We start from the raw sequence: 27,645 nt of genomic DNA on the forward strand, positions 1-27,645 counted from the left end.
CAGTGACAGAGCATTGCTTTGTCTGATGAATCTTGATACCTTCTTCATCATGCTGATGGGAGGACATGAATCCATCATCTTCCAGGGGACAGCTTCTTGACACTTGTAGTGTGGGACAGAGACAATGTAGTGGCTGCTCCATTATGCTTTGGGCTACCGAGAGACCCCTTTGCTTCCATGCCACAATGTGTCACCGCTGTTATATGTGCCAAAGGTGGATGTACAGGCTATTAGGTAGGCGATCAAAGGAAGTCAAACAGCATTCAGAATAAAGACACTTCGACTGTCACAATTTTATCAGTAAACTTTCAGAGTATTCATAACAAAATTTCTGAATTTACTGCTCTCCAGGAAAGTTCTCGTGCTCAAATTATTCTTGGGACCAAGAGTTGGCTGAATCCAGAACTGAGATATTTAGTGAGTTGTGGAATGTATATCAGAAAGAGAGATTAGAGGCCATAGGAGGGGGAGTGTTCATTGCAATTTACAGAAATATTGTCTTTATTCAGGTCAAAGTTGAGTGTGACAGTGAAATCATGTGGTCATGTGTAACAGGTATTGGTGAAACCAAGTTAATTGTTGAATATTTTTACTGCCCACCCAATTCTGCACTGACAATTCTAGAATCATTCAAGGAAAGTCTATTGTCAATAGCGCATAAAGACCCAGAGCATACAATACTAGATGGAGGCAACTTTAACCTGCAGAGTATAGAGTGGGATGCTTATGGATTCATTGCAGGGGAGGGGGCTGCAGATGGACAGTCAAGAAAAATACTTTTGAACATGTTTTGTGAAAAATGTCTTGAGCAGCTACCTCGGCGGCCCACATGCTTGGAAACACCTTGGAGCTTGTAGTTGCTAATAGGCTGGATGTTGATAACAATGTTAGTAGAGAGATGGGGATTAGTGATCATGATGTGATTGCAGCAGCTATGATTATGAAGTTAGTAAATCAGTCAAGAAGGCTAGGAGAGTGTTTCTGTTAGATAGAGCCGATAAGCAGTGAATTGGCATCACTTAATTCTAGTAAGGTGGATGGAGAGGAATTATTGGCCAGGTTTAAACAGATTGTAAATCCTAGTCTGGAGAGTTATGTGCCTAGTAAGTGGATAAAGGATGAAAAGACCCACCATGGTTTAATAACAAACTTCGGCAGATGCTGAGAAAGCAGAGGGTGTTGCACTCCTGGTTCAAAAGGAAATGCGTAAATGACAAGAAGTGAAGGTTAGTAGAGATATATGTGTGTGTGTGTGTGTGTGTGTGTGTGTGTGTGTGTGAAAAGATCTATGCGCAAAGCATATGATGACTACCACCGTCACAATAGATCTGGCAAAGAACCTGAGAAAATTCTGGTCATGTGTAAAATGGCTAAGCGGGTCTAAGGCTTCCATTCAGTCCTTGTTGACTGGCCTGGTGTGGTAGTTGAAGATAGCAAAAGAAATCTGAAGTCTTAGATTTCATGTTTAAGAAATTGTTCACACAGGAGAACATACAAACATACCATCATTTGACCATTGGGTGGACTCCTGTATGTATGACATAGTAATAAGCATACCTGCATTGGGAAACAACTGAAAGATTTGAAAGCAAATAAACCACTATTTTACAAAGAGTAGTGTATAGCCTTGGCCCCTTAGCTAGCTTGCATTTATTGTGAATTTCTCACCAAGTGCAAAGTCCCAGGCAACTGGAAAAAAGTGCATTTGACTCCAGTATATATATATATATATATATATATATAAAAAAAAAAAAAAAAAAAATGGACCTGCAAACTTCCGTTTGCTGCAGAATCCTTGAACATATTCTTAGTTTGAATATAATAAACTTTCTTGGGACTGAGAAGTATATGTGCACAAATCAGCATGGTGTTAGAAAGCATTACTCTTGCAAAACTCAGCTTGCTTTATTCTCACATCATATACTGAGAAAACTATGGATGAAGGACAAAAGGCAGATTGCATACGTTCAGATTTCCGGGAAGCAATTGACATGGTTCCCTGTTGTAAGCTGTCAATAAAAGTACGAGCATATGGAATAAGTCCACAGATGTTTGAGTGGCTCGAAGACTTCTTAAATAATAAAATCAGTATGCTGTCCTCGACAGTGAGTGTTCATCAGAGACAAGGATATCGTCAGGAGTGCCCCAGGGAAGTGTGATAGGATAGCTGTTGTTTCTATGCGCATAAGTGATTTGTCAGATAGGGTTGGTAGCAATCTATGGTTGTTTGCTGATGCCATGGAGTATGGTCTGGTGTTGAAATTGAGTGACTGTAGGAAGATAAAATTTGACTTAGACAAAATTTCCAGTTGGTGTGATGCTCGGCAGTTAGCCCTAAATTTTGAAAAAATGTAAGTTAATGCGGATGAGTAGGAAGATCAAACCTGTAATGTTCGGATATAATATTACTGGTGTCCTGCTTGACACAGTCAAATTGTTTAAATATCTGGGCATAACAATGCAAAGCGATTTGAGGTGAAACGAGCATGTGAGAACTGTGATAGGGAAGGCTAATGGTCAACTTCAGTTTATTGGGAGAATTTTAGGAAAGAGTGGTTCACCTGTAAAGGAGACCACATGCAGAACATTGGTGTCCTCCATGGGGAGGGGGTGGGGGGGGGGGGGAGCAGGTTGGATTGATGGATGACATCAAAACAAATCAGAGGGGGGCTGCTAGATTTGTTACTGGCAGGTTCAAACAACATGTAAGTGTAAGGGAGGTGGTACAGGCTACCCTTTGCCACGCATCATACGGTGACTTGCAGAGTATCTCTGTAGATGATCATAATATTCTGGCTGATCACTATACATACCAGTGGTGGAGGTGTTTAGAATTCAAGTTTCCCCTCTGCGGGTCCGGGGGTTAGAATAGGTCCGAGGTATTTGTAGCTGTTGTACGAGACATCTAAAAGGAGTCTACACGTTTCGGCCTTTGCGTTTTCCACCATGCACTATGCAGTGTCGCTTTTTGCACCGAAGATCACCATGGACTTCTCAGCCCCTCATATCCAGCACGGTAGCCAGTCCGTTGTGATGGGGCTGCCATGCACCCTGTTGGTTGTAGCCCCCTGACAACACAGTTATCGCTCTGCTGATGCCTGCGCCGTTAACTCCCCACATATGCCATGGAGTAGATGCCCATCTCCCAGAGGCATTGGGACTCCCAGCAATGGCCATCCTGCTAGGTGGCCCTTGCCGAGGCTGGGTGGTGCCAATGGGGAGGGCCCCTGGTTGGAGAGGGTGGTATCAGGACAGATGACACGCCATGAAGCCTAGTACGTCATCTCTTGCTGGTGGTCCGCCGCCAGCAATCTCTAAGCAGGCAAAGTCTAATTTCAATGCTAAGAAATATGATCCCAAACCGTTCCCCTCCCTGGCCACACCGTGAGAGGAATTTCAGGCTAATGATGGCAGTGATACCTACTCGTCCCGATACCTTGTATGTACGAGAGTTGATGAGGAATCTTTCCTGTCCATGAAGCCTCAGTTTGGGGAGGTGTAGGGCTTGTCCAAAATGCGCTCTGGGTCAGTTTTGATAAAAATAGCATCCTCTGCCCTGTCGTGGGCATTACTCGTGTGTGACGAGTTGGGGGATGTTTCTGTTACCATCACGCCCCGTAAGAGCTTAAATATGGTCCAGGTTATTATATTCCACCGGGACCTTCTTTTGCAGTCTGAATATTAGCTGGATGCCAATTTAGACCAGCGAGGTTTTCATTTCATCCTGCGTGTCCACAGGGGTCCAAGGGATAATCAGGTTGCCACTGGTGCCTTCATCTTGGCCCTTGAGGGTGATATATTGCCCGAGAAGGTCAAGGTGACGGTCTACCGCTGTGACGTGAAACCATATATCCCTCCCCCAATGCGGTGCTTTAATTGCTGAAAGTTTGGCCATAACGCTTCCTGCTGTACTTCCAGCATCTCATGTCGAGATTGTGGATGTCCATCACATCCCAATACTCCACGTGCCCCGCCTCCCATCTGTGTCAACAGTGGAGAGCATAATTCACCTTGCTCGCCAGACTGCAGGATTTTACAGAAAGAGAGAAAAATCGTGGGATACAAGACCCTGGACTGACTGACCTACACTGAGGCCAAGAGGAAATTTGAGTGCCTACATCCTGTGGCTATGACCACCTCTTACACTGCCACTATGAGAACAGTTGTCGCCCCATCAGTTCCTCGCATTCCTGTTGCCTCTCAGAACCAGAAGACTTCACCTGTCCCCATGATGTTGGGGGGGGGGGGGGGGGGGCACTTCCCTCTCTGTTGCTCCCACACACCTACTTCTGGAGCAACAACCCCTCCAACCATCAGGGATATCAGTCCCCATTTCTGAGCCAGAGAAGCGTAAGTCTTTTTCGGCTCCTCTCGTTAGAAAGGGGTCCCTTGGGTCACTCCCTTCCCAGGTTTCTGCTCGTGGGAAAGATGACACCTGCCAATGGCTGAAGAGCCCAAATGCAGTTGGTCATAGGGATTCATGCTCATACTCAGTCCCTGAGACTGAATCAGTGAAGTCCTCCCAGCCAAGGAGCAGTGAGAGGAACCCAAAAGAAGGTTCCCAAGACCAAGGGAATTACAGTGGCACCCACACCACCGCTACCTCCAAACTCCGGCATCCACTGAGGACCTAGATTTCGCCAGAACTCCAGACACGATGGATATAAACTGCTCAGGCAAAAAGTCGGCAGCAGGTGACCCTGAGGCGTAAACTGCCTCATTGAATGAATGTTCCACGTCTTCCCAGTCTCACAATGACGTCATCCTCGAGTGGAATTGCAGCAGTTTTTTCCACCACCTGGCTGAGCTACAGCAACTGTTAACCTTTACCTCTTTCTACACTGCCCTCCAGGAAACCTGATTCCCAGGAATGCGGACCCCTGCCCTCCGTGGCTATAAGGGGTACTACAGGAACTGTAGCGACTATAATCAAGTGTCAGGTGGAGTTTGCATTTGTGTCCTAATCTCAGTTGATAGTAAAACTGCGCCCCTTCAAACCCCTCTTGAAGCTGTGGCTGTCAGAATAAGGGCGATGCAAGAAGGAACTGTCTGCAATGTTTATCTTCCTCCAGATGGTGCAGTATCCCTGAATGTATTAACTGCACTGATTGATCAACTCCCTACACCTTTCCTATTGGTGGGAGATTTCAATGCTCATAACCCCTTGCGGGATGGCATTGTGCTTACTGGCTGAGGCAGAGATGTCAAAACTTTACTGTCTCAGTTTGATCTCTGCCTCTTAAATACTGGGGCCACCACATATTTCAGTGAGGTTCATGGTAGTTACTCTGCCCTTGATTTATCAGTTTGCAGCCCAGGGCCCCAGTGTCAGGCCCATGGACCCCTGCCCAGATGGTATTTAAACAAGGTGGACTGGGAAACTTTCACCTCTGCTGTCACCATTGAATCTCCCCCACATGGTAACATTGATGTGATAGTTGAGCAGGTGACTACAACAATCGTTTCTGTGGCAGAAAACACAATCCCTCGTTCTTTAGGGTGGCCCCAGCAAAAGGCAGTCCATTGGTGGTCGCCGGGAGTCGCTGAAGCAATTAAGGAGCTTTGGCGAACTCTACAGTGGCATGAGCGGCACCCTTCCCTGGAGCACCTCATAGCCTTTAAATGGCTCTGTGCCGGCATTCGCCAACTTACCAAGTGACGGAAGCAGGAGTGTTCGGAGTGGTATGTCCAACTATTGCATGCCATACACCAACTTCCCAAGTCCGGGCAAAGTTTAAATGTGTTTTCGGGTACCAGACCCCGGCAGGTGTTCCCGGTGTTAACATAAATGGCGTGTTATCTACCGAAGCAAACACGATTGCTGAGTACTTTGCTGAGCACTGTGCTCGAGCCTCTGCATTGGTGAATTACCACCCAGCTTTTCGCACTCTCAAACGGCGGCTGGAAGGGTAAGTCCTCTCATTCACTACACACCACAGTGAATCCTATAATGCCCCATTTACAGAGTGGGAGCTCCTCAGTGCCCTTGCACATTGCCCCGACACAGCTCCTGGGCCAGATCGGATCCACAGTCAGATGATTAAACATCTGTCATCTGACTACAAGTGACATCTTCTCGTCATCTTCAGCCGGATCTGGTTCAATGGCATCTTTCGAGCAAATGGCTGGACAGCACCATAATTCCGGTGCTCAAACATGGTAAAAACCTGCTTGATGTGGATAGCTATCAGTCCATCAGCCTCACCAACATTCTTTCTAAGCTGCTGGAACGTATGGTGTTTTGGCGGTTGGGTGGGGTCCTGGAGTCACGTGGCCTACTGGCTCCATGTCAGGGTGGCTTCTGCCAGGGTCGCTCTACCACTGATAATCTGGTGTCCCTTGAGTCTGCCATCCGAACAGCCTTTTCCAGATGCCACCTGGTTGCCATCTTTTTTGACTTACGAAAAGCGTATGACTCGACCTGGTGACATCATATGCTTGCCACATTATACGAGTAGGGTCTCTGAGGCCCTCTCCTGATACTCATCCAAAATTTCCTGTTGCATCGTACTTTCTGTGTCCCAAGTTGATGCCTCTCATAGTTCCTCCCATATCCAGGAGAATGGGGTCCCGCAGAGCTCTGTATTGAGTATCTCTCTATTTTTAGTGGCCATTAATGGCATAGCAGCAGCTGTATGGCCACCCGTCTCACCATTTCTGTATGCAGATGACTTCTGCATTTCGTACTGGTGTTGCTGAGTGGCGCCTAGAGAGCCATCCACAAGTCGCAGTCATGGGCTCTAGCCCACGGTTTCCAGTTTGCTGCCACAAAGTTGTGTGTTATGCACTTCTGTCAGCGTTGTACCGTTCATCCAGAACCAGAACTTTACCTTAATGACGATCCATTCACTGTAGTGGAGGCATATCAATTCTTAGGACTGGTTTTCAACGCCCGATTGACTTGGCTTCCTCAACTTCATCAGCTTAAGTGGAAGTGCTGGCAGCACCTCAATGCCCTCCACTGCCTGAGCACCACAAACTGGGGTGCAGATCAATCTCCACTGCTGCATCTCTACAGAGCCCTTGTTCAATCCCACCTTGACTATGGAAGTCTGGTTTATGGTTCTGTGGTGCCCTCTGCATTGCGTTTACTGAACCCAGTGCACCACTGTGGCATTTGCCTAGCGACAGGAGCTTTTAGGACGAGTTCGGTGACCAGTGTCCTTGTGGAGGCTGGAGTCCCTCCATTGCAGGTTAGGCATGCACAACTGCTGGCCAGTTATGTTGCACCCATTCGTAGTTCTGTGCATCTGAATCACCGTCTCCTTTTCCCAATCCACGGTGGTTCATCTCCCGCTTCGGCAGCCCAGGTCAGGGCTTCTAATTGCAGTTCGTGTCGGATCCCTTCTTTCCAAACTGGAGTCCTTGCCTTCACCACCTATACTTGAGGTACATTCATGTACACCTCCATGTTGTACAACTAGGCCACGGCTTTGCCTGGACCTTTCGCATGGTTCTAAGGACTCAGTAAACCCCATGGCTCTCCACTGCCACTTCCTCTTGATTCTTGACATGTACCGAGGCCACAAAGTGGTTTACACCGATGGCTCGATGGCTGATGCTAATGTTGGCTTTGCGTATGTCCATGGAGAACATTTTGAACAGCATTCCTTGCCTGATGGCTGCAGTGTTTTCACTGTCAAGCTGGTGGCTATATCTCGTGCTCTTGAGCACATCCGTTCATGCCCTGGGGAGTTGTTTCTTCTGTGTACTGACTCCTTGAGCAGCCTACAAGTTACCGACCAGTGCTACCCTCGTCATTCTTTGGTAGCAATCATCCAGGAGCCCATCTATGCCCTGGAATGGTCCAGTCGTTCAGTGGTGTTTGTCTGGACACAAGGTCATGTTGGAATCGCAGACAACAAACTTGCTGACAGGTTGGCCTAACAGGCTACACAGAAACCGCTTATGGAGATTGGCTTCTCTGAAACTGACCTGCATTCAGTATTACACCGTGAGATTTTGCAGCTTTGGGAGACAAAATGGCATAACCTCAGCATGCACGACAAACTGCATGCGATTAAGGAGACTACGAATGTGTGGCAGTCCTCTAAGTGGGCCTCTCGCAGGGACTCTGTGGTTCTCTGCCGGCTCCGCATTGGTCCCGCTTGGGTGACACATGGCTACCTCGTGCGCCGCAATGACCCACCTGTGTGGCACCCAGCTGACAATGGTCCATATCTTGGTGTGCTGTCCATCTTTGGCTGCCCTGTGACGGACTCTTCAGTTACCAGACTCGTGGCCATTAGTTTTAGCTGACAACACCTCATCAGCTAATTTATGTTTTATATGTGACGGTGGCGTTTATCATTCTATATAAGTTTTAGCACATGTTCTTTGTCCCTTTGTGTTCTGCACTCTAATGCTTTTAGGGTGGATGTTTTAATGTGTCGCAGAGTGGCTGGCTTTTCCTTTTTATTCTCATGGTCAGCCAGCCACGGTCATTTGCTCTCTTGTTTTTACCCCCTTCTCCCTTTTTTTCTTACTTCTGTCATTTTCTTTTCATGTTTTGTCCAAAGTAGTGTTGGTTGTCCTTCTGTCATTCTTCTGGTTCTTCCTTTCTCCTGTTATTGTGCTGTACGTCTCCTTTCTTCTCTTCTTTCCCTTGTGTAATTATTTTACTGGGAACAAGGGACTGATAACCTCGCAGTTTGGTCCTGCCCCCCCCCCCCCCCCCACTTCCCCCGACTCCCCATCCCCCTTTTTAAACCAACCAACCATCCAAACTGTTCAGGTTTTGGTCACCTCACTGTTCAGGCAAAAATGTGTTTTTGTGAAAATATTGATGTTTTGAAATTCTGTGTGGAAGTTTAGCTTACTTAGCTTTGCGGAATAGACTAAAATGAGATTTGTTTGAGTGGATTGTCTACTGTATTTCATGATGAAACATTTGTTGTTGTATGTGGAAAAATATGTAAAAGCACTTACAGGTTTCTTAAAGTATCTGAAGTATTTGGAGGTAGTGAATATATTTAGAAACTCTGACCATTGACACTGGAAAGTGTGATAAAGAAATAAAAAGATGACTCATCCTTGGCCGAGCCACATTAGCTAAACTCATGAAGATTTGACAGAACGAAATAATATCCAAAACAACAAAGATGCACCTGGCAGAATCATTTGTGTTCTCTGTGTTCTTGTATGGGTATGAAACCTGGACCGTGAAAACTAGTGACAACAGCTGAATTGATGCCTTTGTAATGTGGTGTTGTCTGAAGATGTTACATGTATCTGAACAGAGAAAAGAACAAATTCTTCCATTATAGAACAACTTATCACCACAAGAAGTTTATCTTTCCATGTTGGTCAAAGAAATCCCCAGCACATATATTAAGAAGAGCTAAAGACTAGTGTGGATGGGTATGGGTAGTCTAAGATCCAATTACTTAAGAAATAAATGAAGAAGTGGGGTCACAACTTTCAACAGCGAGTAAACCGACTGCTGATGATACTGTAGAATGTAACACATGGAAATCAGTTGTTACTAATATGATTCTTAAATCAGGATTTGTAGTCTTTCTTATTAATATGAGTTCAGTGTGAAATATTGGTATTGTATTACTGTTCTAAATTTGAAAAATTAATAGCACATTCTGAGCAGATGTATTAGTGTAAAAAAATTTTTACAGGAGGAGCTGAAAGCTGGGGAAGAAGTAGCTACGTGCCCAAGTTGTTCACTCATTGTGAAAGTGATATATGATCCAGTAAGTGTGTTTCAAATGCTTCTGGTAGTGGAGACAGACTGTTCTTAATTTTGAAATTAATTGTATGGTTTTTTTCTGAATTACATGACATGACCATAAGGTTTCTTTAAAAATAGGAAAATTTCCAAGACGAAGAAGAAGAAGAAAGAGAGACTGAAAGAAAGCCTGTTCCTAAGTTTGTGAACTAAAACTAGAAGATAATGGTTGGACGAGGAAGGGGCCGTGGTTCCCAGCTGACGGGAGTAGAGCAGTTGGGTTTTGGCGTTGGAGAGTCAATGCCAACTCCTGTTCTGCAGCCACCACCTCTGTACCCACCACTGGAGAATAGACCTGTGGCCCTCAGGTAAGGACTTATCTAGCTGGGAATTACCCGAAGTAGCAAAGGAATGCGTTTGTGCCACTCCAAAAAGTGCAGTGCAAGTCTTTTTAAAACTGGGATTACATATACTTATGTTCACCATCCAACAGGCACTTTTCAGATCATTTTCAAACATGTATGGTGCAGTGACCTCTACACGAGATAGAACTTGAAAAATAGATTCTTCGATGTCTTGCAACGGTGCCGGCAGTTGCCTCTGACCCGAGCTGTTTGCCCGAGCCCAAGCGTGTTCTCATTGTCCCTGTGCCTCAAGATTTCCCACCGTCGGCAGCTCGTCTGTTGCTTATACTTCAGATTACTGCTCGTGGCCCAATTTCGAATTTTTACTCTTTGGACTGAGCATATTCAGGTTGATGGAGTGTTTGTACTCGGACTTTCCTCTCACCGACCACACTCCCAATGTATGGAAACTTTGTTTTAGTGGTTTAGAAAGTCTGTTGCAGTTTCCTACCATCATCCTGGATTAGATACATGAGTGTACTGACTGATCTGTGACATCTTTGTGATTGGCTGTTATTAAATTGAAAGCTGTTGTCACTAAATTGATTTAATGACAGGCATAAGAATGGTTTTTCAGTTTATTTGAAAGTGACTTCATGTAAATTTTATTCTGACCTTTCTGTCGGCTACTGAGTTGAAATGCAGTACTTTATCAGGATTTAAATTTGGTTATTATAACTGTCCTGTGTATGTACTTATGAGTCAGAGTCGGACACAAACTGTGCAGATCGTTGCTGTGAATCATGCAGCTACAGGAAGCAATATTATAAGTAAGTCGATGACTCAGAATTTAGTTGGAAGTGAAAGTTAAGATTGCAAGTAATGTGAGCTCAAATTAGTACCTATGAACGAAGCCAAAAATCATCTAAAGACAACATACACCATCAATATTTCCAACTCGATGTCCAGATACAGAAAGTGAGATAACTGCCATATTTAACAACTGGTGTACAGAGGCCTCAATAGCAAGATAAAAACTGCTGATCCAGCCATCAAGAGGAGTATTTATTGCTTCGAATGGTGTTACTGCATTCCCCTGATGTCATGACTACTGAAATTGGAACTACTATTGCTGCCACACACTACTCAATTTTCTTGTTACTGGAGTGGTGAGATATTAGATCCTTCATCTCCTTTAACCAGGCTGTAGGGACCAGTTCTCCTTATGGTGCTGTGTCTTTGACAGCTGCAGACAGTGCTGCAGTCACTGGGGGCCTCCAAAATCTATTGCCTGCGGCGGTCTCTTTACGGCATGGACTGAGGTCAGATTTGTGGGTGAAAATGAGGGCACAATAAGTGTGGCATCTGGAAGTCAGTTACGAGAGGTGACGATACTCACTGGGGGTGACTGGAAGGCACAGCTGACAGTGTTGGTCTTTTGAGATGGCTAGTTGGTTTTCGGTGAGATCGTTTCAGGGACAGAGCTGATTTTGACATCGTGTGGAGTGCTCTCGTCTGGCCACTATTTTGAACTGTTAATGCCTCCCCTACAACTTCAGTAACTGGCACAAAAATAGGGCTTCAAGGTCATCTCGTCACCTTACAGCATTGCCAGTTTTTTAGTGATGATTTCAAACGTTTGTAAAAATTTAAAAATATTTGGCAACTCTATTTTTAGTCTAGAATATGATGGAGTACTTTCCAAAAGAAAATTCTCACTATCTGCTAGGAAAAAAATGAAAACTAACCTTACAAGAAATTTTGGAGGAAAATAATTTTTTACTTCAACCTGCGGCAGTAACAGAATCACTAATGTAATTGGACTGAAAAATATATATGAACATCCTCAAAGTTTACAGATGGATATGCTGAATCTTTTATTTCAGAAACTTAAAAGTATTCTGAGATAAAAAATAATATTATAAGAGGTGTGAAACTGTGCCGACTGCATAGAAAAAAATGTAGTCGCTAATGAATTTTTGTTCTGTAGGGCTGCAAAGAAACTTCCCACAAGAAAGTTGTTAAGAATTATTTTTGGTAACATTTCAGACATCATTATTGTATCGTGTCACGTACAGAGGGAAATTACTTCTGTGATAATCTGTGCGCAGCAGCGCACATGTCGTTGTAGGCCATCGCCAAGAGTTTTGTTCGGACAACTCATTGCATCCATGACTCAAAATGCCAATATACGCCTTGCAAAAGTGATTGTTATTTTGAAGCCAATATTTTCACTGAACTTAAGCAAAATATTTTTTTGAAAGGTTTTGTGAAATCCAAGTTTTATCTAAATTGCTGTAAGCCTATTATACTCGGCATGCAATATGTGCTTGGTATACAGAAACCTCTTTCTTACTACTGTAATATTCTCTGCCTTGTGTTACAAATTTCGTCCATCATTACAGTTTCTGAATTAAAAACCAAGTGAGCAGAGAAGACAGTGCATTGAAGTGACTGGCCAGAATAATAAATTTTATCATGGACATTACCCTGTATTTCTGTAGCCATTGGATACTGTCCTCTGCCATATTAAAGTAATACAATTCTATGTTCTAGCTTTTTTGTAAAAGTTGTCAAATATCATAGATTTCTGTGCTCTTCTCGGAGAATCAGAATAGGTGCTGGGACTGTTCTAGTGTTAGTGCACTGTTTATATATACCGTTGATACAGAAGCACCACAACATTTTGTCATTTTATGAACTGCATTACCCTTACTATGTAACAGCTAGTAAATCATTCTATGAAAAAAAGGAGTTAAATTTCGAATGTACACCAAATGCAGTAAGATTATATCCAAATGTAAAGACATTTGATTCAGGTTTTTGTTAATTAATGCAGACTTGACAATCTTATTTAATTGACAGTTACTGTCGAGTAAACTAATTGCCACCACTTCTGATAAATTTATCAGACGTCTACTGTAAGGGAAAAACATTCGCAGTATGTCTTCTATAACTAAGATGAATAGACAAACATTTAAATCAAGTCAGCTTTTTACATAGACAGCACTTACCTAAACTGAAGGATCTTCTGGCTCAGTGTCTTCAGATTCACTATCGTTTGTTTCAGCCAGGTGTATCATCACAGATTCCACTATGGTGCCTCTTAAACCCTGGTTCAAGAAATCAGTTTCTTGCAGTGCTTCTGCTTGTTTTACACACCTCTCCCAGTCCTGCTGAGTAACGTTGTCAAGAGCTTCGTGTCTTAGCTTCTCGACATCATCAAGTTTTAAAGTAGTATTTCTTTTCGCTACTTCTTGCTTTACTTGGGCCCACACCAATTCAATGTGGGATTACACTGGCAGTGATATGGTGGTAGACTTACCACTTGGTGACCCATTTAATTTGCCACTTGATCTAATTCGTAAGTCTTTTTGGCACCCACGAATTCTTCCTCAGACAGGAGATCAGTCTTCATTTCATTGACTGAAAATGAAACATTCTTTCTCTTTAACCACTCCATAATATCTGCCTTGCACCAATTTGAACGTGGTAGCTTTTCTATCTGAATGGAGTGGTAGCTTGTCTTATCCACCATGGTAATTGACCCTTCTTCCAGCACAGACAACAGCCGAATAAACCAATTCTAAAAAACTTCTCCATTTCTGAATGGTAATTGGATTGGCAAGAACTTTCCCCCACCACAAAAAAAAAAAGTTTGGCCTCTTGTATGAATCCTGTGGTTAATGAACCAGTGTGGGCAATGATTAATTGACCACCTCTACCAGTAGGCACTTTCGAAGTGCATTTCGTTTGGAGTCATGCTATATATACTTATTGGTGTGGTTCTGTGAAACCCAAGTTTCATCCAAATACACTACAGGCCTGGTGCCTTCAGCACGCAAGAAGTGCATTGTATGAAGAAACTTCATTTTTGCTGCTGCAGTGTCTCTGCGTTCCATTAAGAATTTCCACCCCTCATTACACTTCTTGAATCGGAAACCAAGGGAGCGGAGAAGACGAAGAATGGAGGACTCGGAACCTGAGTAATTAATTTTTTCATGGAGGTCAGCCTGTATTTTTTTAGCCATTGGACGTTATCCTCTACATCTACATCTACATCTACATCCATACTCCGCAAGCCACCTGACTGTGTGTGGCGGAGGGTACCTTGAGTACCTCTATCGGTTCTCCCTTCTATTCCAGTCTCGTATTGTTTGTGGAAAGGAGGATTGTCGGTATGCTTCTGTGTGGGTTCTAATCTCTCTGATTTTATCCTCATGGTCCCTTCGCGAGATATACATAGGAGGGAGCAATATACTGCTTGACCCTATGGTGAAGGTATGTTCTCGAAACTTCAACAAAAGCCCGTACCGAGCTACTGAGCGTCTCTCCTGCAGAGGCTTCCACTGGAGTTTATCTATCATCTCCGTATCGCTTTCGCGATTTCTAAATGATCCTATAACGAAGCGCGCTGCTCTCCGTTGGATCTTCTCTATCTCTTCTATCAACCCTATCTGGTACGGATCCCACACTGCTGAGCAGTATTCAAGCAGCGGGCGAACAAGCGTACTGTAACCTACTTCCTTTGTTTTTGGATTGCAATTTCCTTAGGATTCTTCCAATGAATCTCAGTCTGCCATCTGCTTTACCAACGATCAACTTTATATGATAATTCCATTTTAAATCACTCCTAATGCGTACTCCCAGATAATTTATGGAATTAACTGCTTCCAGTTGCTGACCCGCTATATTGTAGCTAAATGATAAGGGATCTATCTTTCTATGTATTCGCAGCACATTACACTTGTCTACATTGAGATTCAATTGCCATTCCTTGCACCATGCATCAATTCGTTGCATATCCTCCTGTCACCTTGTTCATTTGACCTGTAGCTTCTGACCGAATAGTCAGCTTGAGATTTTCAAACAGGATGAAAAGAAGTGGTGGACAGCTGTGTTATGTGGTTCCTTTTGCCGATAGAATGGAAGTTGGCTAATGTGAACTGTAGTATTCCCACTATGGTCCCCCTCCCCCAAGGGGCTTACAACTCTTTTGTGAGTATGTGCTTGGCTACCTGCACTGTCATCATGGTGGATGACATGCATATGAAGCAGATGAAGCTTTCTCCCACTGGTGGTCACATGGCTCTAGCAGGTCTTCAGAAGGAAAGAACTTGGTCAGCGCATAGAGATATGGGAGAAATGCCAGGCTAAGCGACAGGCAGAGAAGTACTTCCCAATACCTGCTGTGTACAGGGACAGATGGGGATTCGTTTTTGCTCACAAAGCCTTTATTCTTTGTAGAGAATATAGAGGGTAAGTTTGTGGAAGTTGCAGCCATCTCCAAAATGAATAGCGGGTCAGTTTTGATTAAAACAGCATTTCCAGCCCAGTCACAGGCGTTGGTTGCTTGTGTGACAAGCTGGGTAACATTTTCGTGACCACAACTCCCCATTAGTCTAAACATGGTTCAAGGTATCATTTTCCATCATGACCTCACCTTCAAGTCTGAAAATGAGCTACGCATCAATTTGGAGCAATGGAGTGTACTCTTGTCCGTCGTTTCCATAGGGGGCCAAGGACAATTGGATTGCTCCTGGTGACTTCATTTTGGTTTTTGAGGGTAATTCGTCACCTGAAAAGGTCAAGGTGATAGTATACTGGTGTGAAGTGATATTGTATGTTCTACTGACCCCCTCCCCCTGCTCACCCTCCGCCATACAGTGCGCAGTGCTTCAAATGTATGAAATTTGGGCACGTGTCTTCGCATTGCGACGCCAGCCCAGTCTGTAGGAGTTGCGGACAACCATTGAACTTGAATGTTCCCTGTGCTCCTCCTCCGTTTTCATAAACTGTGAAGAGCACAATTCTGCCTGCTCACCAGACTGCACCAGCTTTCAGAGAGAAAAAATACAAAATATAAGACTCTGTACAGACTGACATATCAAGAGGCTGAGAACAAATGAATGTCTGCACCCTGCACACATGGCAACATTGTATGCTATAGGCTATGATGATGTCGCCCCCTCTGCTGATGGTATTTTCCTCTATTATGCATCCTTTTGTGAGCCATCATGGCCGCTCGACTATGCCTGCCCTCTGATGGTCTGGGGCTCTCCTCCTGTTGCTTCCCCAACACCTACTTTGGAGGCAATGGTTCTCCATCCACCAGGGACCTTGAGTCCCATCCCATAGCTGGAGATGCATCACCCTCATCTGGCTTCTTACACCAGGAAGGAGTCCCTCAGGACAATCCCTCAAAGACATCTGCCAGCAACTGGATACCTGCCAGTAGCTGAAGGAACAACAGGCTGCCGGTTGTAGGAATTCATGATCTTTTTCAGTCCCTGAAACTAATTCAGTGAAACCCTCCTAGTCGTTCAAACCTTCTAAATAACAGAAAGACAAAAAGAAGTCATCCAAGACTAAGGAAATCCCAGTGGACCTGACGCCACTGGACTCTGCATGTTCTGCTTCTTTGGCTGCGGCAGCAACCCCAGTAGCCTCTGAGGCTCCAAACTGCACCACACATGATGTCTCGTAGTCTGCGTGTCTTAATGTAATAGCTTCTCAACCAGTGGCAGCAGGTGAACCTAGGACGTAACCAACCTCCTTAGTCCTTTCACGCCCTCACAGTATACAAACAGCACAATTCTCCAGTGGAGTTGTAGTGTTTTTTTCTGCCATCTGGGTGATCTATTACATCTCTTAAGCTCCTCTCCTGCTTTCTGCTTTATCAATTGAAGACATAAAGTCTGAAAATGAGTCTGTGATAATATTTTTGGTACTTTATTTTATAGGTCCGTCTTGATCACAAAAATTTTTACACTTCGCTATTACCGGTTTTGGCTACTGCCATTTTCAGATCTGTTACAAAACAAAAACAGTGTGTAACCAACTAAGTTAAGTTTGCTGACACTAAATCTCTAAAAGTCCCTGGTGCTATGTAAGGAAGGAATTTCAAGACTTGTTTCAGAGAGGATATGTATAGCGAAAATAAGAGTGCTTTTGGTACACATTAGATGGAGAAAAACATTCGGTAGGAAACAGAGAAGAATATGAAAGTGTTGCATAGGGCACCAAAGTGACAGTTATTGAATCTACTTGAGGAAATGGAGATTTATGTGCACAATAAACGACAACCAGAATTACTGCTGAATGAACAGGAGGAGTTTAACCTATATGCTTCTGTCACCCAATCTGTGGCCCTTTGTACCTGTGACCATATTGGCCACCTCCTGGTGTCCGTTATTCCTCACCAGTCTTTGAATATGGTTCTAGGAGACATTTTCCATGGGAACCTCATCCTTCAAACTGTTGAGAAACTCTGGGCCACTGGAAGGTGGGGTGTTCATTTTGTCCGTAAAGGCTGTAAGGACAATTGCATTGATACTGGCGCCTTTATTCTGGCATTTGAGAGGGACACTCTCCCAGAGAAGGTCAAGGTTAATTGTGATCGGTGTTATGGAAGCCGCACATCCAGCCACCAACCAAGTGGGATTCAGCCCGTTTGCCTTGCATTTGGATTCCCGTTCCATCCTCATTCAGTGGAATTGTAATAGCTACTACCATCTCCTTCCAGAATTGCAATTCCTTATTTTCTTTTACACTGTAGTTTGTGTCCCCATTCTCCAGGAATCTTATTTTACTGATACTCATTCACCAGCCCTTTGTAGGTTCCATACTTTCTGTTAGAACCAGGTTGGCACTTTGAGGGCTTCTGGTTGGTAGCTACATGTTGGTCCATACAGACTTTATTAGTACATGGATTCCCATTTGTACTGAATTGGAAGCGGTTGCTTTCAAAGTACAGTTACGCTCTGGGGTCACAGTTTGCAGTATCTAACTCCTTCCTGCTAGGCCAGCTACAGCTGCTGCCCTAACTACCTTCCTAGAACAACTCTCCCCTCCCCTCCCTTCCTCCTCCTCGGGGTTTTAATGCCCATCACCCCGTGTGTGGCAGTGCTTCATTTGATTGAGGTCTCCTTGTAGACAAGCTTCTTGCGGACCATGACCCATTTCATTGCTATAGATCTTTCGCTCACTTCCTCTCCCCTTCTCCCTTCATTACAGTGGTCGCTGCAAAATGACCTCATCGATAGTGGCCACTTCCCGTTGATGCTCTCACTCCCTGATCAGGTTACTCCCCTGGGCTTTCCGTAATACTGGTTGGCTTCTGTATACCTCCCAGGTAATGTTCACCCTCTCTTTGTCAGGTTGTATTGATAGTCATCTGTGACATGTCTGATACAATTATTTGCCTTGTCATCATTGCAGTCCCCCACTCGATGGACTCCTTTTACCTTTTACTGCTGCCCCGTCCCTTGTTGGACTACGGCCATCGCCATCCGTCATCATTGTCGGGCTTTGCGATACCTTAAGTGCCACCCGTCCTCAGACAGTCTTATTACCTTTTCAATGTCTTTGTGCCAAAGTCCATTACTTAACCAAACAGAGCAAGTGGGTGTTTTCCATCTGAGTTCTTGATATTCATACGACTGCTTCTTTTTTCTCCAAAGGCTTCTTTAATTTTCCTGTAGGCAGTATTTATATTTCCCCTAGTGATATATGGTTTTATATCCTTACATTTGTCCTCTAGCCATTCCTGCTTAGCCATTTTCCACTCCTGTCAACCTTACTTTTTAGATGTATCTAAAAACAAAGATGATGTGACTTACCAAACACAAGCACTGGCATGTTGATAGACACACAAACAAACACAAACATACACACAAAATTCAAGCTTTTGCAACCGATGGTTGCTTCATCAGGAAAGAGGGAAGGAGAGGGAAAGACGAAAGGATGTGGGTTTTAAGGGAGAGGGTAAGGAGTCATTCCAATCCCGGGAGCGGAAAGACTTACCTTAAGGGGAAAAAGGACAGGTACACACACACACACACACACACACACACACACACACACACACACACACACACACACACACACACACCCATCCGCACAGACACAAGCAGACATTTGTAAAGGCAAAGAGTTTGGGCAGAGATGTCAGTCGAGGCGGAAGTACCTATTTTTGGCGGAAGTACAGAGGCAGAGATGTCGTTGAATGACAGGTGAGGTATGAGTGGCGGCAACTTGAAATTTGTGGAGGTTGAGGCCTGGTGGGTAACGAGAAGAGAGGATATACTGAAGGGCAAGTTCCCATCTCCAGAGTTCTGACAGGTTGGTGTTAGTGGGAAGTATCCAGATAACCTGGACGGTGTAACACTGTGACAAGATGTGCTGGCCGTGCACCAAGGCATGTTTAACCACAGGGTGATCCTCATTACCAACAAACGCTGTCTGCCTGTGTCCATTCATGCGAATTCGTACTCCCATTTGCCTGCTTCATTTTTATATTTTATCTTTTCATTATTTAAATTCCATACCTCCATTGTTATCCACAGATTTCTAGTAGGCCTTGTTTTTTTACCTCTTTGATTCTTTGCTGCCTTCACTAATTCATCTCTTAAAGCTACCCATTCGTCTTCTACTGTATTCCTTTCCCCTGTTTTATTGTTGCCAAATGCACCCTCTGAAACTCACAAAACCTCTGGTTTTTTTCAACATATCTGGATCCCAATGCCTTTATACCTTTTTTTTTTTTTTAAATCTAGAGTTCATAACCAATTAATTGTGGTCAGAGTCCACATCTGCCCCTGGAAATGTCTTACAATTTAAGATCTGGTTCCAAAATGTATCTTATCATTATGTAATCAACCTGAAACCTGATGTCTCCAGATCTTGTCCATGCATATAATTTCCTTTCATGATTGTGAAACCATGTGTTAGTGACAATGAAATTATGCTCTATGCAAAGTTCTACCAGGTGGCTTTTTCTTTCATTCATTTCACCCAGTCAATATTCACCTACAGTTTTTCCTTTTCTTTTTCGTACTATCAGATTCCAGTCCCCCATCATAATAAAATTGTTTCCTTTACCAACAGAATAATTTCTCTTATCTCTTCATATGTTTCTTCATTCTCTTCATCATCTGCAGAGCTGGTTGGCATATGAACTTCTAGTACTGGAGTGGGTGTGGGCTTGTGTCTTGGGCTATGATAATGCATTCACTATGCTGTTCGTAGTAGCTTACCCATGCTCCTGTTTTTTATTCATTATTAAACCTACTCCTTCATTACCCCTGTTTGATTTTGTATTTGTAACCTTGTATTCATCTGACCAGAAGTCTTGTTCCTCATGCCACCGAACTTGACTAATTCCCACTATATCTAACTTCAACCTATCAATTTCCTCTTTCAAGTTTTCTAACCTACCTGCCCAGTCTAACATTCTGCGTTCGGATACATAGAATGCCAGTTTTGTTTTTCCTGATTATGACATTCTCCTGCATAGTCTCCGCCTAGAGGTCTGAATGGGGGACTATTTTACCTCCGGGATATTTTACCCAAAAGAAAGCCATCATCTAACCATGCAGTAGAGCTGCAAGCCCTCGGGAAAAGTTACAGCTGTAGTTTCCTCTTGCTTGTAGCTGTTCACATTACCATCACAGCAAGGCAGTTTTGGTCGATGTTACTAGACCAGATCAGCCAGTCATCCAGGCTATAGCTTTTCAACTACTGATAAGGCTGCTGCTCCTCTTCAGGGACCATAGATTTGTCTGGGCTCTCAGCAGATACCCCTCCGATGTGATTGCATCTACAGAATGGCTATCTGTAAGACCCCCAGTGGCAAAGTCTATGGTTCACAGGGGGGTGGGGGGTATTTACATTAATTACATACTTAATTAGCTTAAAAATATTGTTAATTAAAGATTTCACCTGGTCCAACTTTTGGTGCCATTTATAGCCAAATTACTGTAAATTTCTGTGATCTGTTGATATACTTTTGATTACCTGGTTTTTCTGAATCCAGTTACACTCGTATTGACGGGCAAGGGTCATAAATTAAAAGTCACTAAATTTTCAATAACTAAATTTTGACATACAAGATAGAGCCTGTTGTCACCAATGCAGAATTCTCATTGTGTAGGCATAAATTAGTACTGTATGCCCTGATAGATACTGCTCATGAGAAATAATATATAAACAAAATATGAAAAAATCAGCAGCCAATAAAAAATGAACTTTTTGACTGGAGGGAATTTGTAAACTATTATAAATTAATAAAGTTCAGTAATACCCTGGAGTGAGTCTTCATAAGGCCCAAGCTTGTGACATTTTCAGTTATTTTGTTCATAGCCTTTGGTATAGCTAGTCTTGTTCAGCGCAGACTTGGGAACCTTTTGAGTTGCTTCTCTGTTCGTGCAAACTGGGATGACAGAACTTTTTTTATAGTGACGAGCAGTAGACTGTCAAAATACGTGTTGGATCATTCAGACAAAGTCACTAACAACAACTCTGACTTCTTTACTTAATTGTGAGTGAAGCAACTATGGGTCCGTACTGCTTGTTCTTTTATTATTTGGTAAAAAAAGAACTATTATGCTCTATATATGTCCATACTACCTACCTGTTTGTAAAAATTAGAGACAGTAAGAGGCCTGGTCACTACCTTTCTGATATTAAAGACCTGATTAATCATTGATGGACTACCAATTTTGAACGTTAAAAGGAACCTTCTGGCTATTCATTTTAAGGATAAGTCCAACTTCAGCACTTTCAGGCGGTGATCCAGCAAAACTGTGCAGCTACCAAGGCTTGTTTGATAATAAATAGACCTAGTTTGTCGACAGTCGGTGCAGCATCTACCCACCTTCAAGCTATCTTGCTTGACCAGACATAATCAGCAGAAATGAGACTGAGAGAACGAGGCCACTCGTGGAAGTGTTTTAAACATGACTATTTGTAATTGATATCAATGTTCTTACACACTCAGTTCCATCTTGTGTTAAGGTCCATTCTTTTTAGATGACTTGGTCGTATTCAGGTCATCCTCCCAGTGATTGCTAGTCAGTTGTGACTGACAGTAAAGATGAATGGAGTGGAGAGATTTTATTGGTTTTAAATTTTCATCTGAAAAATGAGATTAGGCTAATTTTAATGAATAACATATATTTTTTTATTACAGCTGGTTTTGGCCACTAGAACACTATTCTGTGTAAAGTAACAATGTTTTGTGAGTACTGATATGTTATCAGTAAGACTCTTGGCTTAAATAATTCTTGAATGCTTGAGAAAAAGAAGTGACACAGAGTATACTTTATGGAACTGGCTGGAGCTGTAAATTTTTCTAGAGTTTAATGTTCACATAAAATACTGGAGAAAACATTTTTTAAAATTATAATTGTACTATTCACCTTTTTAGTATGCCCATACTAACAAATGAAATGTTTCAAGCTATCAACTTACTTGGTTGTCACACCTGTAGGGTGTTTGTGTCACTATGTGGCTTATGGCTCAGCTATTGCTTGGAGCTTAATACTGCAAATACTGTTCACTGTGAGGGAATTAGGCATGTTCTTCTGTCTACATATTCCTAGTCTTTGTGTTTAAGTTGAAGGCCTGTCGCGTACCTGGCAGCAGCTCCTTATGTTGTGTTATGCATACAGCTTACATTCGACACAACAGTCAATGCCGTTGTTTACATTCAATTGGTCAGCATTGGAAGGAGTATTTGTGAACTACCGGTAACCATGAGTAATATTCATTTGAGACCTAATGGCTCTTGAGGCAGACCATGTTTCTAACTTCAGATGGAAGACAAAATTGTGATTGACAAGGCCAAGAACTATTTCTTCAGGGTACACTGGGTCGTGTTTCAAAGCCAGTGTGTTACAAAATTGTTTGGTATGACTGCAACTATGTTGTTATGTAAACTGATGTTCAAGGAATGGCACTCTGTTGGGTGCTTAGTGTTATTTCCTGAAGATGACACAAGGATCTGGTGTGGAAAATACTATGCCATGATGTGTAATGCCACATTGCTACTGAGGTATGGGATGGTCTGTCATTTGGCACTAGAAGAGATATGTGCAAGTTCAAAGAGAGCCTAGTTGTGACACTTAAAGTTTGGACACCTTAAGACGTTGTTAAATCATAAGATGTAGATTTTTATGAACAAGAAGGAAATTTATTCATTATAAAGAGTGCTGTCAGGTGTGTGCAGGCTAGTGAGAGAGACACTGGCCAGTTCTGGCAGGACAGAGTGAGCATGTCACAAAAACTGAAGTCTGTGATGGAATTAGGAATGAAATGCCTCATAAGCAGGCAGTAACCGATGCCATTGAGAGCTTGTATCTCAGAGACAACACACTTTCACGGCGGCCAGCAGTGAACATGATTTGTCTCCTGCAATCCTATTGACTACACACTATGGGTACCCCCCCCCCCCCCCCCTGCGGGTTCGGGGGTTAGAATAGGCCCGCGGTATTCCTGCCTGTCGTAAGAGGCGACTAAAAGGAGTCTCACATGTTTCGGCCGTATGTGATGGTCCCCTCTCGGGTTTGACCTCCATCTTTCTAAATTATTCCGAAGAGCGAGCCAATTGGGGAAGGGCGCCTTACATGGTGCACTGTATCCGTCGTGCAATTAGACCTTTAGCCGGCTTTCACATCGTTGCAATGGTGTCCTGCTCGTTTTCGATCTTTAGGGCGGGGATACGTCCCTGGGTGCGATTACCACGCTGCCCTCTGCAGTGTTTCTTTTAACTGCGACGGCGACCTTGGACAGTTTTGCACCTAAGATCCAGCACGGTAGCCAGTCCGTTGTGGTGGGGCCGCCATGTACCCTCTTGGTTGTAGCCCCCTGACAACACAGGGATCGCTCTACTGATGCCTGCGCCGTTAACTCCCCACGTATGCCAAGGAGTAGATGCCTATCCTCCTGGGGTATCAGGACTCCCGGCAACGGCCATCCTGCCAGGTGGCCTTTGCTGTGGCTGGGTGGCGCCCGTGGGGAGAGCCCTTGGTCGGAGTAGGTGGCATCAGGGCGGATGACCCGCAATGAAGCGTGGTACATCATCTCTCGCTGGCGGCCAGCCGCCAGCAGTCTCTAAGCGTTCTCGGGCTCAATTTAATGCTCAGAAGTACGATCCGAAAACGTTCCCCTCCCTGGCCACGCCGTGGGAAGAGCGTAAGTCCCAGGATGGAGGTAACAGTTATTCGCCCCGATTCTTAGTTTGCACGAGAGCTGATGGGGAGTCTTTTCTCTCCACAAAGCCTCAGTTCTTCGTCGAGCATTTAGAGGACAAGTTTGGGGAGGTGGAGGGCTTGTCTAAAATGCGCTCTGGCTCAGTACTGATACAAACGGCATCCTCCGCCCAGTCACGCAGGTTACTTGCTTGTGACAAGTTGGGGGATGTTAACGTTACTTTAACTCCACATAAGAGTTTAAATATGGTCCAGGGTGTTATTTTCCATAGGGACCTCCTTTTGCAGTCTGATGACGAGCTGCGCGCCAACTTAGAACGTAGAGGTGTTCATTTCGTCCGGCGCGTTCATCGGGGTCCGAGGGACAATCAGGTTGCTACCGGTGCCTTCATCTTGGCCTTCGAGGGTGATACGTTACCGGAAAAGGTCAAGGTGATGGTCTACCGATGTGACGTCAAGCCCTATATCCCTCCCCCGATGCGGTGCTTCAAGTGCTGGAAGTTCGGCCATATGTCTTCCCGCTGCACTTCCAGCCTCACATGTCGAGATTGCGGACGCCCATCTCATCCCGATACTCCATGTGCCCCGCCTCCCATCTGCGTCAACTGCGGGGAGCACCATTCACCTTGCTCGCCAGACTGCAGAATATTCCAGAAAGAGCGCAAAATCATGGAATATAAGACCCTGGACCGACTGACTTATACTGAGGCCAAATGGAAATACGACCGATTACATCCAGTGCGAATGACAACTTCCTACGCCGCTGCTACAACACCTGTGCTAGCCCCATCAGTTTCGCGCCTTCCGGCCGGATCGACGAGTGGTACAACTCCTCCTGCCCCCTTGCCAGTGGGGGGCTCTACCCACCGGGTTGCTCCTGTGCCACCTACCTCAGGAGCAACACCATCCCCCCCATCGGGTACGTCGGTCCCCGCTTCTAAGCCGGAGAAGTGTCCAACTTCTTCGGCTTCTCACGCTCGCAAGGGGTCCCTTGGGTCCCTCCCTTCCCAGGTTTCCACCGGCGGGAAGGCTGACGATCGACAGTGGCGTAAGTGCCCACAATCTGCAGGTCGAGGGGCTTCCCGATCCTCCTCAGTCCCGGAGACTGAATCGGTGAAGCCTTCCCAGCCAGTTAAACCCAAGGAGCAGCGTGAGAAATCAAAGAAGAGCAGCTCTAAGCCCAAGGAACGCGCGGTGGTAGCCACCCCATCGCAACCTTCTCGCTCTGCGTCTGAGGACGAGGTGGAGATTCTGGCGTCCGCTGAGGACCTCGATCTCGCCGGTCCCTCAGACGCCGTGAATAGCAATAGCACTAGCACGGGTGCTCAATCGGAGGCAGCAGGTGACCCAGCGGCGTAATATGCCGTCCCAGTCCCGGCACGCCTTTCTCAGCCATGGACAAAACCATCCTCCAGTGGAACTGCAGCGGTTTCTTCCACCATCTAGCTGAGCTCCGCCAACTTATCAGCCTTCACCCTTTCCTCTGCATTGCTCTGCAGGAAACTTGGTTTCCAGCAATGCGCACCCCCGCCCTCCGTGGCTATCGGGGTTATTATAAGAACCGAGCAGCTTATGAAAGGGTGTCTGGTGGCGTCTGCATCTGTGTCCTTAACTCTCTTCACAGCGAGTCTGTCCCTCTACAAACAGCTTTAGAGGCTGTCGCTGTTAGGGTGTGGACGCCGCAGGCTCTTACCGTCTGCAGTCTTTACCTTCCACCGGAGGGTGATGTCGCGCAGCATGTCCTGGGTGCGCTGATAGCCCAATTGCCGCCACCTTTCTTATTACTGGACGACTTTAACGCCCATAACCCTCTGTGGGGTGGGTCAGTGGCAACAGGTCGAGGCGCCGCCGTTGAGCATTTATTGTCGCAGCTCGATCTCTCGATTTTGAATGATGGTGCCTCCACACACTTCAGTGTGGCGCATGGCACCTACTCCGCCATTGACCTTTCAATCTGTAGCCCTAGCCTCTTACCATCTGTCCACTGGAGTGTGCATGACGACCTGTGTGGTAGTGACCACTTTCCGATTTTTCTGTCACTACCACAGCGTCACTCTTCTGGGCGCCCTAGCAGATGGGCTATGAATAAGGCTGACTGGGACTTGTTCTCCTCCACTGCCGCTATTGAGCCTCTCTCAACTGATGCCATTGATGCGGTGGTTACATCGGTCACCGCCGGCATCGTCACTGCCGCCGAATCTGCCATTCCCCGTTCTTCTGGGTCCCCTCGGCGGAGGGCTGTGCCTTGGTGGTCGCCTGAGATCGCTGAAGCGATTAAAGATCAGCGTCACAAGCGACATCCCTCCATGGACCACCTTATCGCCTTCAAACGGCTGCGTGCGCGGGCCCGCCTCCTTATCCGCCAAGGCAAGAAGGAGTGCTGGGAGCGGTATGTGTCCACCATTGGACTCCATGTCACTCCATCGCAGGTCTGGGCCAAGATTCGACGGGTCTTTGGCTATCGGACCCCTGCCAGCGTCCCTGCGCTCTCACTGAATGGAGCAGTTTGTACTGACTCCGACGTCATTGCAAACCGCTTAGCAGAGCATTTTGCTATGAGTTCCGCTTCTGCGAATTACCCCCAGGCCTTCCGCTCCATTAAAGAGCGGATGGAACGTCGGAGCCTTTCTTTTCGCACCAACGCTTCTGAACCCTACAACGCTCCATTCAGTGAGTGGGAATTTCAGAGTGCCCTTGCCGCTTGCCCTGATACTGCTCCCAGGCCAGATCGCATCCACTGTCAGATGCTGCAACACCTTTCAGTGGACTGCAAGCGACGCCTCCTCGACCTTTACAACCGTCTCTGGGTCGAGGGTGAGTTTCCGTCGCAATGGCGGGAAAGTATTGTCATCCCCATTTTGAAACCTGGAAAGAACCCTCTGGAGGTAGACAGCTACCGTCCCATTAGTCTCACCAACGTTCTTTGCAAGTTGCTTGAACGGATGGTGAGCCGGCGCTTAAATTGGGTGCTGGAGTCTCGGGGCCTTCTGGCTCCGTCTCAGGGTGGGTTCCGTAAAGGCCGCTCCGCCACCGACAATCTGGTGAGCCTTGAGTCGGCCATCCGTACAGCCTTTGCCCGCCGTCAGCACCTGGTCGCTGTCTTTTTCGACATGCGGAAGGCGTACGATACGACATGGCGTCATCACATCCTTTCTACGCTTCATGGATGGGGTCTTCGGGGCCCTCTGCCGATCTTTATCAGAAATTTTCTGTCGTATCGTACCTTCCGCGTGCAAGTCGCGGCCTCGTATAGTTCCTCCCTCGTCCAGGAGAACGGGGTACCCCAGGGCTCTGTCCTCAGTGTCTGCCTGTTTTTAATTGCCATAAACGGTCTCGCTGCGGCAGTAGGAAATTCTGTCTCCGCTTCCCTGTATGCTGACGACTTCTGTTTTTACTATAGTTCTATTAGCATTGCAGCAGCTGAACGTCAGCTACAGGGCGCAATCCGCAAGGCGCAGTCTTGGGCTGTAGCGCGTGGTTTTCAGTTTTCGGCTGCCAAGACCCGCGTTATGCATTTCTGCCGGCGCCGAACGGTCCATCCTGAGCCGCGGCTTTATCTTGCCGACGAACTTCTTGCTGTGGTGGAGACCCACAGGTTTTTGGGTGTCCTTTTTGATGCCCGGTTGACTTG

General features: G+C 45.3%; 1 protein-coding gene across 1 annotated transcript in view; it reads left to right on the forward strand.

The window, feature by feature from the left end:
- LOC126095044 (DNA-directed RNA polymerase III subunit RPC7) overlaps window positions 1–27,645 on the forward strand; it is a 61,045-nt gene that overhangs the window by 7,566 nt on the left and 25,834 nt on the right. The window contains exons 2-3 of the mRNA XM_049909718.1: window positions 9,630–9,704; window positions 9,821–10,047. Coding sequence (XP_049765675.1) covers window positions 9,905–10,047 — 143 coding nt within the window. The 5' untranslated portion in view covers window positions 9,630–9,704; window positions 9,821–9,904. The remainder of the gene's footprint in view (window positions 1–9,629; window positions 9,705–9,820; window positions 10,048–27,645) is intronic.

This window comes from Schistocerca cancellata, chromosome 8, assembly GCF_023864275.1.
Source record: "Schistocerca cancellata isolate TAMUIC-IGC-003103 chromosome 8, iqSchCanc2.1, whole genome shotgun sequence".
NCBI lineage: Eukaryota > Metazoa > Arthropoda > Insecta > Orthoptera > Acrididae > Schistocerca > Schistocerca cancellata.